The 15,964-nt window shown below is 42.4% G+C and overlaps 1 protein-coding gene across 3 annotated transcripts in view; it reads right to left on the bottom strand.

The window, feature by feature from the left end:
- Positions 1 to 15,964, bottom strand: part of ppp1r9a (protein phosphatase 1, regulatory subunit 9A) — a 48,449-nt gene that overhangs the window by 30,440 nt on the left and 2,045 nt on the right. For 2 of the 3 annotated variants that reach the window (XM_006787667.3, XM_006787669.3), the window contains exons 1-3: positions 15,180 to 15,654; positions 12,289 to 13,804; positions 409 to 541 (exon numbers count right to left, since the gene is read on the bottom strand). In XM_006787667.3, the coding sequence (XP_006787730.2) occupies positions 409 to 541; positions 12,289 to 13,665 (1,510 nt within the window). In that variant the 5' untranslated portion in view covers positions 13,666 to 13,804; positions 15,180 to 15,654. Of the gene's footprint in view, positions 1 to 408; positions 542 to 12,288; positions 13,805 to 15,179; positions 15,655 to 15,964 lie in introns of those variants that run through there. The other variant, XM_006787668.3, reaches the window with a different exon arrangement.

Genomic DNA, 15,964 nt, shown 5'->3' with positions numbered 1-15,964 from the left:
CACAACGTAATGTCAGTATATTTTAGATCCTGGGTGTAAATGAATTTTAGTACAGAACAAGACAAGTGGAAAACAAGCAGTGTCACGTCTGGGGAATTAGGATGAATTAAGCAATCCTTGCTTTTTGGGATAATCTAAGTCAAATTGCAATTTGTGAATGATCTCTTTGTAACATCTAACAACAATAATAATAATAACAAAATACTGCTAATGGTCGAGGGAGAGATTTAAACTTTAAGGCATGATCTATGGGAAGGGGATGAAGGAAACGTGAAGGAAAGAAATTAGGAAAGTACAGAAGAAAGCAAAAAACAAAGACATCCTGTGTGGGTGGTTCTGTCTGTTGGGTATGATAAGTAGCTGACAGAATCCCATCTTCATTAGGATTTTCTTAGATTTTTTCCCCACCTTTCTCTAGCTCCACAGGGAAGAGCTCCAGTTTCTCCACCCTCTTCTCCAGCTCATACTCAGCAGAGGAGGCCACGGGATCCACCTCCTCATTACGTCGGTCATAGTCTTCATTGGAGTAGGTGTTAAACACCTGAAAAAAAAAACAACACAAAGAATTATATAAGCTAGTTGCATTAAAAAATGTATTCAGGCTTTATAAAGGGCACATCATACTGTACTAATAGCCTCACAGGAACAGGTTTTGCCTTTGCACATACGACACTAACAATGCCACACCTGGGAATGTTACATACATTTATACTACTCTTCTTGACAACAGTGGTTGCTCTTTAGGCGAGGGAGTAAATAAGAGCTTTGTGTTCCCAGTTATTGGGAACACAGCACTACTTTTAGCTAACAGCACTTGGATAAACAAGGTCTTTATATGAAAGAAAAAACTGCAACCACAAATAAACTGTAATGCAAGGAAACATAATTGCTTTGAGGACGGGGATGCCTCTCTCTTTCTCTGAGCTGTGTGGTCCTCAGAGGAGCCTCTCCTCCCTTGCAACAGTCAGCTGTCACTTCAAATCTCATCCCAACCAAGAGCTCTCACGGCTCCCTGCACCGAGGAGGAAGGAAAGGGGAGGAGAGAGAGCTGTGCACGCTCTTGTCACGACTTTAGTGTGGTGTTCTGCCGAATGCTGTCTGCTGGTGTCGAAGAAAGAGGTGTAAGAATATGCAAAGTGTTCAAGCGCGTAGATTAACATGCATGTAAGTGCAGAGGGAAGCTTGCATGAAGGCATAAGCTTCACTCCGGCAAAACAGGCACCTGCAAACCCCGACTCCAGGTGCTATTAATAGAATCTGAAAAACTAGTGACATTTGATACATGACGGTGCAATCAACAATTTTATGAAGAGTATCTCAGATTTAGCTTGAAGTGAACCCTTTAGCTGTTTTCTGTCACTCTTTATATTAATTGTGGCCAAAGTTTCAAATATTGAGGTCAGTCTGTGATCAGTTTCACATCAAAGAGAGTGGATATCTCTGCCCATCAGCTAACAAAGCTTCTGTTTGTGAGGGGCAGCCAATCAGAAGAAAGACAGCTTAAAGAGAGGAAGATGAGCTAAATTGGTTGTTTTGGACAGAAGATAAACTGGAGGTTTTTGAATCTTGATCTTTGGTGAAATTCAAGAAGAAAATGACATTAAAAATTAATGTAACAGGATCCATTAATTAGACTTAAATCATTTGAGTTATTCACAAAACTGCATCAATAAGTCATCATATAGATGTGTTACTCACTCTGTTAAAGAGATAGTGTGCTGCACGCACAGACAGGGCACAATGAGATGGCATGATGCTGCCAGGATTTGCTCTGTGAGATCTTGCATGAGATCTCCATGACCTCCCTGTAATCAATCATTCAGTGTTATCAACAGCCCTGCATTATTAACACTTGCTTGCACCCAGAAGCACACGCACACATGAGTATATGCACTGTATAGACTGTGCAGAGAATTACAGCATATCAAATCAGACACACGCAAACACTCAGCAATCAGTAGCAGACGCCATCACACTCATAGACCCGTTAAACACACCCACGTATGCACACTGCTGACAAATGCTAACACCAGCACTTGCTCTGTCCAGGATGTCCTGAACGCGATGCCGCCATTGGCAGCCAGTACATTATCTAATAGCCTCTCTCAGTCACTGTGTGCTATCTACAAACACATTAGCATGTGGCCAGTCACTTGACAGAGAGAGAGAGAAAAAAGATGAGGTCATGAGGGAAGATGAGGACTGATGAGGGTGGATCTGTGAGGGAAGGTAAGCATAGAAGAGTGGGCGGAGGCTCAGTGATGGAGAAAGATAAGGGCAAGCGAGGGACTTCTACGCATCTGGGAGGCAGATGAACTGAATAGGAAGCGGATGGAATAGAGAATAATGGTGACTGAGGGAAAGAGTGATGAGATAAATGAAACAGCACACACAAGGGAAATAAGAATAGGTAGGCAGGAAGAGAGTGAACCAGAAACAGAGAAACAGACTGAAACATTTAACAGAAAGCATTTGCCTACAAAACAAAGACACCCGATGGTTATCTGGCTCTAAACAGAAACCCCGGTATGCATCTCCATCCTGTCCAAACACCACCTGGCTTCCAGGCTCAGAAATTCTTTAAGAACAGATAAAATATGTAGAAGGGCTATCTGAAATATAAAGGTCAAGATTCTCTCTCACAGCTACTTCTCTTCTCAGATCGGATGTATAATATCTTCTTGTTCTCCTACAATAATTGGATTTTGTTCTGGGGGAAAAAATACTTTTGGATCTGAAATACCAGTAGAGCGATAAGAGGCTCAAAGGCGCACAAAGAATGATTTGGTACACCGTCGTGTGAGAGTGTGCTTAACCTTGGCAGGGTGGCAGATCTGCTGCCTGCTGCTTTTATTACTTTAGGGAGGTGTAAAGTGGCAAGAGAGTAAGACCAGACATGCACCTGGCAAATACTAGCCTGACAGCTGTGGGACAAACTGTTGGGGCCATAGTTTGACGGATATCAATATGTTTACCCATATTAGTCGTTCGGGACTGCTGTGGCTGAATCGATCTCAGCTCCTCCAGTCCATATGTCCAAGGATCCTTGGGTAAGATACTGAACCCTGGGTTGCCCAGTTGTCAGGCAGAGGTGCTTAGGTATAGATAAAAGCATTGCATGAATGTGTGTGTGACTGAGTGTATGAGACATTGAGCAGAACGCGCTGTGTAAGAAGCAGTCCATTTAGTCTAACAAACTGGCTGCGACTTTGACCTAATCATACTGTAATGACAAACCCCTACATTTTTACTTTAGTTATAGTAGCTTCACACAAGGAGAGTCACTAAAAAAGGAAGACTGAAGTATAAGGGACCGTTTCCCCATGTGGTTCTCCCTTGGAAATGGAGCCAGCTTTTGAGGGTTTTAACACAACACGGCCATTTCCATGTAAATATATTCATCTATGCTGCCTGCAGTTTCTGTCAAGCTTAACACCGTGCTCGGGTCAAAAACAAAAAAACCACGACAGAAGTTTACATTCTGGAACAGCTATAAATCTCCTTGACTCTGTGTCATGCTGCTTGCTGACGGTGATGCGAATGGTCTGTATGAAGATAGTCCACAGAGCCCGAAAACATATCACCTTTCACAATTCTCCCATTGTCAGTGCTTATCCTCCCACAAACTCATTCATCAACATAAAATACAGGCAGATATAATCCCTTCTCTAAGATCTGGAATACAAACCGCAAAGTGCAATCTATCATTCTTAACTGTATCAAAGGACGTCTCTTATCCCCTCTTTTCTTAGACTTAACCTTCATCTGCACAACGCACTGATCAATGCCCTGTGAAATCAAACACACGCGCGTTTCTGTATTTTGCCGGTTAACAAACCTCCAGCAACAGAACAACTGGCGGTTATGTGCAGACTCTGCAGCGGTTCTGCTTGGGCAGGCACTCTTGTTATCTTTTCTCCTGTCCTCGCATTAGGATAAGGGAGTATACTTTGACTCTGAAATACGGTTTTACAGTCATCTGTGGATGATGCTGCAGACGCCGGGACACTGCAGATGCTTGGGAAATCTAAATCGATAAAGCTGAGGCCTCTTACTTAGTAGAAGATCCTCGTTCTGTCCTTGTATTTGAGCGCTTATGCAGATTCAAATGCAAGTACATGAATACAGATTCCTAACAATATGAATGGTATTCATGCAGGCTTTAGATTAAAAGGCCATTGCACACACACAGATGTGTAGATGCAAGCATACACACATGACAGTGATTCATCCACTAATGAAAAGGGTGGATGAATCACATATATACTCATATACTCATATATACTCAATCAACATCCAAGACATTGGTTTTTGCTGCTAAATGATATCTGTCAGCCACCTCAGCTGGTCTGTAAAGATAGCTGTTGGGTTGGCCTAATAGCTCCTATGATGACCGCAGATCAGCCAAGGGATAATACTGAGACTGGAATCTTTAAGATGCTGAGTCTGGAGCCACAGTAAATAAAAAAGAAAGACTATATCCCCCGAGAAAGAGAGAGAAACCGAATGACTCATATGATTCATGGTTTAGAGCAGCAGCAGACACTGAGGCTATTGAACAGTGAACAGGCAATAATAGAGAAATAAAGAAAAGAAGATGGAAAAAAAAAGCTGAGGAGTTGGTGATGCTAGGGGTAATTTGCTCCAGGGCTGTTTGAGTCCTTGCCTAAGATGGCACGGCATGGCGCCCAGTCACGGCGAAAAGCCTCTGATGGTATTAAACTGGGCCTTTGGTGAATTGGTGCCAATGCTGCCACCCGCCCTGCGTCTTCCAGACAGTGGACGCTGCCCAGGGCAAGACGAGGCTGGAAAACCCAGGAGAAATGTTCCAACTGGTGTGGCATGAACCCAACAAACCCTGCGGTGGATAAACTACAGCCTGGCTCTCTCTCTCTCTCTCTCTTTCTTTCTCTCTTTCTCACACACACACACACAAAATTCATAGTCTTCTCTGCTGCAACACCTCAGCGTATTTGCATTCCATTACTTCTACCTGTGGCCACCCACACAGACACATTCGCACGACGACAGGCTGGAGAACTGACAGGTGCTGAAGAAAGTGTCTGGATACTGAGGGGACAAGACAGTCGCTGATGGTGGAAATAAATGAATGTCAGACTCAGACTGACAGCAATAAAGAAGTGGGGATGGGAAGAACAGGGAGCGAGAAAAGAGAGGAGGAAACATAAACATTCAGTATACAACTCTATATAAAGAGAGGTGAGAACATACAGAGATTTACAGTCAATTCAAGGCCAGCCTCTCTATCTTCTTGACATATATCCTCCCTCATCTGGGGAAGTGACACTGACAGGGAATGCCACAATCACATAAGTCAGCGTTTCTTTTTTTAACTTTAGACACCGCTTCTGCATACAAAACAGACGCACACACACTGTTCATACAGGAGGGCAAAAAGCTGATTTTTCATGTGCTGTATCTGCAGCGGGCTTGCTTTTCCTTTCTATCGGCTACTGCACAATACTACAGGGGGCCGCTACTCCCACCAACACCTGAGACAAGGGCCAACTACAGGACAGGAAACAAACCTAAAGGGAAACTAGACAGAAGAACTAGCTTAAAACAAGTGCATATTATCATATACAACGAGAGGGAGGAAGAGATTAGAAGTAACACAACATGTTGCTTGTTACAGCACATGCCCACTTGCTATGCTATGTAATTCATTAGGCTGTGATAATGACTATGCAGAGAGTGGGACTGCATTTCTACGAATCATAATAACCAGTCTGTGTGATCCGGACTGCTGTGAATGAAGCACAGAACCCTAAAATTATCTTAGAAAGGGACAAAAATGGTTTATATGGTTGATTTTGTTTGTATCAGCAGATCTCAATCTTGTTTCTGACTCACTATAAACAAGCACATGGTGATGGTGCGGCAGTCTGAACCTTCCTAAGCACGAGCTTAGCAAACGCTGAGAACATTGTGTCACTGAGATGCTGTGTTCTCTGCAGCTTTTTTTTCAGCAATAAAAACTGACAGCGCACTGGTAATATCATTAGCACGTGGCCAGATTGGGTAGGTGGGGGGTTGGTTGATAGTTCATGACACAGTCTGCCGTGTGGCAAATGACCAGCCTCAAAAACCGCAAGGCACATCTCGCCTTTCCCGGATCATTAAAAATGCATCCCCCAGGGAGGATCGGGTGGCACCGAAACAAGCAAACAAAAACACAACTGCATTAATAATGGAGTGACTAAGCTACAGGCACGCACAAAATACATGCATGCCCAACATCCGAGTCAAGAGTAGTTGTTCCTGTCAGAGGTAAGAGAGGAAGGGAGTCATGATTGTTTTTCTATTGACAGCATAACTGCTAAAGAAAAGCAGTACTTCACTTGACAGCTTGGTTTGAATAAAATAAGTTAAAAAAAAACACTGCTTGATACATATTTTCATATAGGTTTTGATACTTTGTAACATGTAACATTTTTGTAACTCTGGTTTAGTTACAGCTTTACCCAGCTACGTAGAAATGCAACAGAGTTTAGGGCATAAGAAGAAATCTGAGGCATGCTACAGCTGAGATGTGCACAGAAACAAGAGTCCTACCAGAAAACCTTTTAGTACCAGTCATCAGCTGGATTATCAGTTATATTTTTGTACTTTGACTCATTCCTGTTTTGGAAATAAACAAACTTAAAGTACTGCGCAAAACACTTGAGACACCCTCCATTTTTTATATTTTGCTTCCAATGAGCCAGAATTTTATTTTATTTTCTTCATGTATTAAGTGAGGTTGAGCAATTATTTTCCAGGCTTTTTTGAAGGTCTTTCAAACTTTGTTTTTAGACATTGGCTGCTTTTTAACTCATTTTCTGTTCAGTTCTAGTACGCGAGCATGTTTTTTGTTGGTTAAGTCACTTAATTTGGATCTATGAATCATTCAAGCTTTAAAAAAAGGTCTGCAACCTAAAGGATGAACCAGTTCTGTGTCTTCACATAACAGACAGCTTAGCAAAGAACCAAATTAAAATGGCATCTTTAGGCACTTTATTAGCATCCTGTCACAAAATAATTTGTTCAAATTTCTTTAGTTGATTCTATGAAAAATGTCAAAGATAAAACAGTTTGACAGGTGCAAAATGGTATTTTTGCAAAATGGCAAAAAAGGCAGCACGGTGACACGGTGGTTAGCACTGTTGCCGCACAGCAAGAAGGTCCTGAGTTCAATTCCACCATCTGGCCGAGGTCTTTCTGTGTGGAGTTTGCATGTTCTCCCTGTGTTCCCTGCGTCCACCGTCCAAAGACATGTAGCTTGTGGGGATAGGTTAATTGGATAATCCAAATTGCCACTAGGTGTGAATGTGAGTGCGAATGGTTGTCTGTCCCTGTGTGTTGGTCCTGCAACAGACTGGCGACCTGTCCAGGACGTACCCCGCCTCTCGCCCTATGACAGCGCCCTCCGCGACCCTGAAAAGGATAAGCGGAAGCGAATGGATGGATTGATTACAAAGAGCTGTTAGGTGTAAACTTTGTATATCTCAGCATGATGTGCAAAGTGTCCTTAAAAAACTGGGGAAACTGGAGATGTGGCACGCAGAAGAAGTGTCAGGCCTAAAAAAGCAGATGACGGTTTCTGAAAGTCATGTCCTTAAGAACGTCTAGTAAAGACCTGACACTGGACCCGAGAGAAGCTTCTGGCTCTTCAGCTGATCCATCTACTGTTAAGCTTCACTGAAACACACTGCCAGTGCAGTAAAAGCATACCTGCACAGTGGAACAATATCAGTCACAAATTAGCATCCCTGGAGCCCAGACTGCAACATTATTGCAGCAGTGTGGGATCATCTTGACAGAGAATGGAAGAGAATCAGCCAGCATCCACAGAAGAGCTTTGAATGTCAATTCTTGAAGACTACTGAAAGAAATTACAAGAAACATGAGTTCAGGCTATGGTGAAGAATAAAAGTAGTCAGACCAAATACTGACTTTCAAGCTTTGTTTAAGCTACTGTCTTTCCATGTATGTCTTTCAAAGTCGCTGCACATATTTCCCATTTTCCTAGCAAAATATAAAGAAATGAGGGGTACCACTAAATTCCACAGTATCCTAAAAATTGAATTTTGGTTAAAAAGACATCCACTAAAGCACAAGACTATACTGAGGAAGATTAAGCTGTAGCAGTGCTGCTGCAGACTTAAATTGTATTTACAAATTCCTAAATCCATGTCAGTGCTGGATCCAAAATTCAAGCAATGCTGTTACACATACAGTATATCATCACTCAGAAAGACAGATTGCACTAAAGTAGAGTAATCCTTTCTATCAGTAAACATGGTCAGAAAGCAAAGCTCCTGGCAACAGGCCATCTAATTTGAAATGGTCTTACAAGACTGCATTAGTTGATGCTCTAGATAAGGATGTTTTTGGGGTTACGCATGTTTTCTGTTGATCTGTCTGAATAACAACATTGTTGGACAAACTGTCAAATACACGAGGGAGGACTAGGGCAGAAATTACATCGTGACAAAAAGTCTGGAGCCTCCACTGTCATGTACTATATTAAGGGCAGATAAATGAGCTCCAAAATTCTCAAGAGAAATAACCCTCTCTTAATTCCTTGCATGCCTGACGAATGGCACCGAGACAGCGTAAGTTGTGTATTTTCTCAGTTTTTCAGCATCAGCAACTTTGTCTTTATGTTCTTTCATGCTTCAGTAAAGTACAAGATGAGTGTGTGAATTGGTTTTGCCTGCAAAACGCACACGGCAATAGTACGCAGAGAAAACGTGTGTAGGTGGTTTTTGCAACCAAATGTTTGCAGAAGGATCTAATCTGCAAGTATGAACATATCAGTTGGAGACAAATGAGCCAGAGAACACCAATTATTTCATGTATATACCTTATCCTTTTGAAAACATAAAATAAAAGCTCCATATTTATAGTGCTCATCAAGAAACACACAAATGTTTATACTGAACATAACCATCCTTTTTAATGCTGTAGACTATACATCTTTCAAAATAGGGTAAAAGGCACCCAGAAAAATGCATCTACAAACACTTTTGCAACACATAAAAGGAGCGACACACATCCATCGTAAAGATTAAAGCTCTGAGTCAGAGTTGTGCTATCATTCCACTCAAGGTACAGAAGCAATGGACAAAATGTAGATCCAGTAACAGACAGCATGCAGAATGGAGTGGGTGATTACACAGACGCTTCAGTGGCCATTTAACTAGTGCTCTACTCACCACATCTGTTTAGTTATATTAGGATATTGCAGTGTTGCAAGTAATGAAAATGCAATTTCCCTAAAGGCAGAAAAAATGTCGTCAAAAGGTGATATAAACGCCCTTCGTTCAGACGAGTGGTAAACAAGAGGAAACTGACAAAGCAGACAGCACACAGAGGTCGAAGACTTCTGTTAAACTCCTGGGGTGCAGTTCAACAACACAGGGAAAGAAAATGCACTCATGAAAAGGAAAAATCAACATGTAACAGATGTTTGAGCTTTTGGGGTCTACATCAAGTGAAGGCTTGAACATTTCAAGCCTGAGGGGACTAAGAAGGTGAAGTGAACACTGGTTGAGATCAGTAACCCCCAGGCAGTCATCAAAAATTAAAAGAACCTTAGTTACATTCCTATGTCTCCATTATATCCTCAACATGACACCAGCTGCAAAGAACACACAGCAGTGGATTCAATGCATTAGAAAACTGGATCTACTTTAATACAGAAGTCTGTCTGCAGACTGGACAACCCAACCACAGGTTCGAACGTCAAGGATAAAACCACCTACACTTCAATGAATATGAGACCTGATTTTCTTCTGTGGGTCACTGTGTTCGCCTTGGATAGCTCAAAGCAGCCATTTCTCACTGGGGCAGTGAGGATGTAACAGCTAGACTTTGCAGCCATGGAGGCAACTCCGTGAGGCGGTACTTACTGTGGACACAGCAAACTTCATGCTAACGGCTTGATGACGTTTGCCTTGTTTTCTGTTGTAGCACTCAAAATTGTAGCATGATAAGTTATTCATTATGAAAAATACAAAAGAAATCTGAGGATGAATACCACTCGTCTGAGAATACTTGTTAATACACCAACTGAACACACTTAGACTTTTTTGGGGATATCACTAAAGTCATTATCCAAAGCCAGACATGAATATCTGGTGTAAATTTCATGGCAATTCACAAATCCTTTTTCCGGACTTAAGCGGAACTGGAAAACAGACCCTGCTTTCCCCGGCTTCACAGAGATTGATACAATATACTTTTTTGCAGCTGCTCTCAACTCACTCTGCATATTCACAAAGACTGAAAATTGATTGCGTGTCATCTATTCTCTGTAGCTACTACGAAGATTTTTTTTTAAAAAATTAAAGATTTTATAAGCAGGTCCATTGAAATGACTTATCCACTTTGCTGGATGGGACTGGATGGGCAGGTCTAAGCAGTATTACACAAATAGAGGGAACATTATGTATTAGATTATTAGACGGCTGTAAGACCCTCTTCTCCCACAGGGGTCAAGCTGGACTCGTATGGGGCTGGGGGCTGAGAAAACAGCTTTGTCTCTTTCAGTTTACAGAGAGATGAACAAAAGACAGAACGCTGTTTGTTTCTCGTGTACTGAGAGGAGGTGGGGCGTACGATGGAAAAGTGGGAGGGGCGCATGTTTAATTGTGTGTGTGCGTCTTTGTGGGGTCGGGGGCAGCTTCTCTCTTGAATATTCCATATGATGAATGAGCGTCAGTCCTTTTCATGGGAAACAGAAGCCTTGAAGTTAAAGCCAAACAGTGCATAATCTACGCCTCTTCAACCTGAATACGAGAACAAGCTGTTTAATGTATTTACTCTATTTACTCGTCACTTAGTGGTTAGTGAAAGTGCAAGTTGAAAAAAGCAATACCATTTTTTATTCTCACACACACACACACACACACACACACACACACACACACACATATATATATATAATAATAAAAAAATAAAAATAAAAATATAAACCTATTATCATATTATTTTAATTTAAATTAATTTCCATCATGGAAATGTGTTTGTGTTTATAAGTTTCATGCATGTGTGATGAAACCTGAGAGGAAAGAAGAGAAAAGAGCAAAAGGACTAACACACGGTAATTAGTGAGCTAACATCACGTTTTTCTCCACAGAATAACTGGACTAATTGTTCTGGTTCATTATAACGTGGTTATAAACCTGTGTAATGTTTGCATTAGCTTGAGTTAGATTTACATACAAGAACTTAAATCTCTCAATCATGACTGTGAGTTTAAGAAAGCTTAAAATATGAATATATATATATAAATTTGAATGACAAATTGAATTAAGAAGATAAAACTGGTAACAAAAGCCACATTGCTAATTGATTCTAATTACTTGAGGATAAAGAAGGAAAAATATTTTTCCATAATCTCCCAAATCCATCTCCCCAATCCACAAGCAACACTGGCTGCATTGTGCCCAACTCAATACTGAAAACAGCAAAATTCTCCACTGCAGATGAAACAAATACCATAGTACAGATAATTCTATTTACTGGAGAAGAAGTCACTGTCTACAGAAACAATAACCATTTTCCATTAGCAAAAACAAGATTTTCTATAATTCTATCCACTGTGAAAGCAGAGTGGGATCAACGGTAAAAATGCATGTAATCTTTAGCTATGTCTACTGTAACCTTGCATAACACATCAAGGTTAACCAAAACCACACATACACAAATACAGACACTACGGGTCCACTGTGTGCTGAATATACAGAGCATTTCACAGATATGTGAAGACTCCATAGTTTCACAAACAACTCCCCGAGCAAAGAGGCTCCGAAAGATAAAAAAACAAAAAACAAACACAGTATCTTGTGAAAATTGTGTGGGTGCAGAACCAGCATGACTAACACATGCATAGATGTTGTGCTTTGACCCTAGCATCACAAAATGGCCACAACCTTCAACACCTATAGCATCCAATAATGTGATATTTTACCTAACTCGGTATACACTAAAGGAAGAAAATGCCAAATGAAAAAAGTCAACTAGGGTCATGTCATTTGTCATGTTTGCATAACCTCATGAACCTCATGTGTTCAAACAACAAAGCTAACCACAAAGAGTAGTTCAGTGGTAACTATAAATACAAGGCCATAAAAAGAAAGCTCTGGATACAACATTAGCTCTCTGTTGTTTTAACCTACTTTTGATAAGCACTGCACAAATGCTTTTATGCCAGATTGCGTTCAAATGTGTTTACACAATTTCGGCTTTCACAACACTTTTGTGCAGCATTTGGCTTACTGTAATAGGAGCACTGCTGAAGCGAATCTTCCTCTTTGGAGGGATGTCCTCTTTGTTTTCTTCCGCCAGACCAGGAATCTCTGTCAGATCGGACCCCGGGTCGTAGACAATGTCCTCGTCATCGTCACCGTAGAGGTCATCCTCGGGATCCGTGCAACTTTCCCCCCAACCCTGGTAACAGGCGTCCCCATCTGCGTTAAAAATCACCCGCTCATTCCCAGTGTATTCCTCATCAGGCTCGTCCAGCTGGTCCTTGGAAGATTTTTCTTCCTTTGAAGCATCTCTGTCCTCTTGGCTTTCCCTGGTGGTCGGCAGCGACTCGTGAGTGGTATCCTCTAAAGCTTTGTTTGTAATTACAGCACCATGTGTAGGTTTCGAGGATTTGGAGGTTCCTAGATCCTCAGTTTGTTTTGTTGTGTCCTGCGGTTTCTCCTCTTCTTCACAAGAACCATTAATCTGGTTTCCATTGGTGGAAGCACCAGAAAAACGCTGTCCTTCTCCCGCTGTAGCCTCTCCAGCTTTGTCTTGGGTTTCTTCCTTTTGTGGAGCATCTTGTTTGCGCTCTGAAATCTCTACTCCAGGACTCGGGCTCAGGAGGTCCTCCGAAGACGAGGATGTGGGTAACTTGCCCCCTATCCTGTTCCGGTAGGTTCCACGAACTGGAGATTGTCGAAGAGAATCATCCTCACTGACGTCTCCGCCATGGCGCTGGAATCCGTCAGGTGAGTAGAGGGCTCGTCTGCTGACTCCTCTGTATGAAACCCCCTGGTTGTGGTGGTCAGCGTTTTCAAAAACAGCACTGAGTTGGCTGACAGTTGGTGAGGATGCCTCTGTTCTGGAGCACAGAGAATCCAAGGAGTCTGTACTGCCTCGGTTGGACCTCGCCCCTCGCCAGTCATCGAGATGCTCATGGGAACCCCTTTTATCACGGCCGTAGGGAAAGACTGGTGATTGGGACTGGTCACGTGACTGTTGTTCAAATAGCTTTCTGGTTTCGGAAAACTTCGCCCCGGCACCTCCAATCCTTTCTGCTGATGAGGAATGCTGAAGTTTTATCACTGATCCATCAGCCTTATTGACGAAGTTCGTGGGCTTCACCAGCTTTTGTGGTGAGGATTCATCACGACCCCTAGTCTTAGCAGCTGCATTCTCTGACCCCATTTGCATGAACATGTCCTTAATGCGACTGACGTGTGTGCCATACTGGCGTCCCCTCGGTTGTTTCACCCGCTCGAGGTCTTTGGGCTTTGAGTCTCCATCGAGCCGAGGCTGGTCAAAGGCCTTCTTGAGTGCCTGAAACTCAGCCCGGTAGGCGTTACGGTGGGGGGAGGCACTCCGGAGGCTGGTCCTCTCCCCCGAGGCCTCCGTTTTCAGCATGATGATGCCTTTGGATTCAGAGGAGATGTCAGCATTGCCTTGGCTGCATTAGAGCACCGAAGTGAGGTATCTTGTTCTACTAGTAGTGCCACTCGGTCTGATCCAGCTGTTGTTATAGTTCTTTTAGGCCCATTCATACCTGTAAAGATGAAAGGAGATGTTATAAAGATGGAAAAATGGTGTTGTCGAGTGAAGACAGATAACTGTTTAAACAGGCTCGCAATACCACATGGAGTCAAAGTGCCTCCTTTTATCAGTGGAACTTCATGATCAGAATGATGGTTAAAAAGCATGAAAAAAGTCATTTTTACCATCAGCAACACTCTTCAGACACATGAGGGCAAAACGAATTACAGATACTTATGTGTGCAGTAAAAGCTCTCAGTACAAGAGAACTGCAGTTATAAAAGCCAATTGGACTCTAAAGGGCCTCCAAAGATGCTGTGTTTAGCATCACGGAAGAGCTGCACTGCTAACCCTCTCAGATAATAAATCCTTTGATTTGTGCTTTTTTTTGTTTAAAATGGTACTATGCTCTAGGAAATATGGTTGTTTCCTTCTTCTTTTCTTGCTCTCTTTCCGTTATCTCCCCCACCCTCTGTTTTCCATATGAAGCTGTGACCCTTGTACACTAAGACATCCTTCAACTCTCTAAACCATAACTGACATTATGGTTGTGGCTTCTAAATGTCAGCTCCCAAGCTGAAAAAAAAATGTTGCTGGATGCACTCAACCATGTGTGTTGATACCATCCAATAAAAAAAAGGAAACATTTAATGAAAGGCCCACATTTGCAATAATACAGGGTTAGAGCAGGGTAGTCGACTGGTAGTAGTTAAATATACACCTACACCCGTTAATGTTTAATCCTTTTTGGAAATGCACGCCACAGAGAGTGAAATGAAACATGACACAGTAAAGCTGGGATAAAAATACATTATTAAATAAAAAAATAACGTCCATCTGGGACACAGAATCCATTAACCTAAGTTGTGCTGTAACCCGCAGCCTGGATGCTATAGACGCATCAGCAACAGCAGCGGTGCCTGAAAACTAAACGTCCTGGCTCAGTATTTAATATTCACTATGCTGGACTCTTGCAGCTCAGTGTTAACACCTATGTGAAATGCTTGCGTTAAAAATAATAACAACAACAATAATTAATCTGAACTTGGGGATCATCATGTGCTTTGCACCCTCTGAGGATTTTACGCAGGAAGATAATGAGGACGATAACGTGAGAGGTGAAATATAAATTAAGGTTTGTGAACATTGGGATCGGTGTCAGTGGGATCAGACAAACAGGCGCACATCAGCCACACCGCACAGTACATGACAGCTCAGGTTTCCCCCCCTTCTGACACCGTTTCACGCGTATTTATTTACATTCTTCCAACTGCAAATTTCCGCGACATCAACCTCTAACCTTTCTCAATAATTGCAAAATAAACAAGTTAACCACAGAGCACATCGAGGTTGCTTCACTGTTACAAAAACAAAAGAGTCAGACTTACATTCATGGCTCCGGCTTCGCTGGACGCGCCGCACACATAAACTGTAATCCAGAGGGGAAACTTGCGAGAAATGCGGATGGTCTGCTTGCAAAAGCTATCGAAAATAACATTTCTATTCCGAGCTCATAAAAAGCCAGCCCGGAGCGGAATCGCCACTAGAAACGTTTGGACATAACTAGAGCCGCTATAACGCCATTGCATTGCAGGCAGTGGGTGATGCTGCCAGTCGCACAATGGGGGTGTCGGTGCAATTTGGGAAGCTCATCTCACTGAGAGCTGCACTGTGGCAGCATTTGCAGGACGGCAGAGTCCGATGTCCGTCTGCAGTGTGGCAAACTGAACTCGCTTAGCTGCAGCGATAGCCGGCGATTTGCGAATGTAAAGCCTCATGTGACAGGTGTTAAAACCTGAAGTGCAGCAATGGTTTGGTCCGATAATCTGCTGCGCGGAGGGGGTTTCAGCGAGCTGCAGTCTGGCATAAATACCAACACACAGCAACTGTAACTTCGCTGGTTCATCAGTGGGATTTGGGTGGGGTAGAGAGGGTCAAGGACCACTCTGACTGTGTGATGCGCGTTCAAATAAGGGTTTCCAAAATGTGGTTCGAGGACAAGAAAGTGGCCCTGAGGAGTTTACCTGAGGGGCTTAGTTTAGAGAAAAAAAAAACAAAACAAACAAAACAAACAAAAACAAGTGAAGTTGGATTTCACTCAAAGTTCAGTCTGATGGCAGAATTTGAACAAACCTTTAAACTGTTTTGTCCATCGCTATTACTATAAACACAC

Source organism: Neolamprologus brichardi, chromosome 22, assembly GCF_056152115.1.
Source record: "Neolamprologus brichardi isolate AB-2024 chromosome 22, ASM5615211v1, whole genome shotgun sequence".
In the NCBI taxonomy this organism is placed as follows: Eukaryota; Metazoa; Chordata; class Actinopteri; order Cichliformes; family Cichlidae; genus Neolamprologus; species Neolamprologus brichardi.
This window is presented reverse-complemented; position numbering and strand designations above follow the sequence as displayed.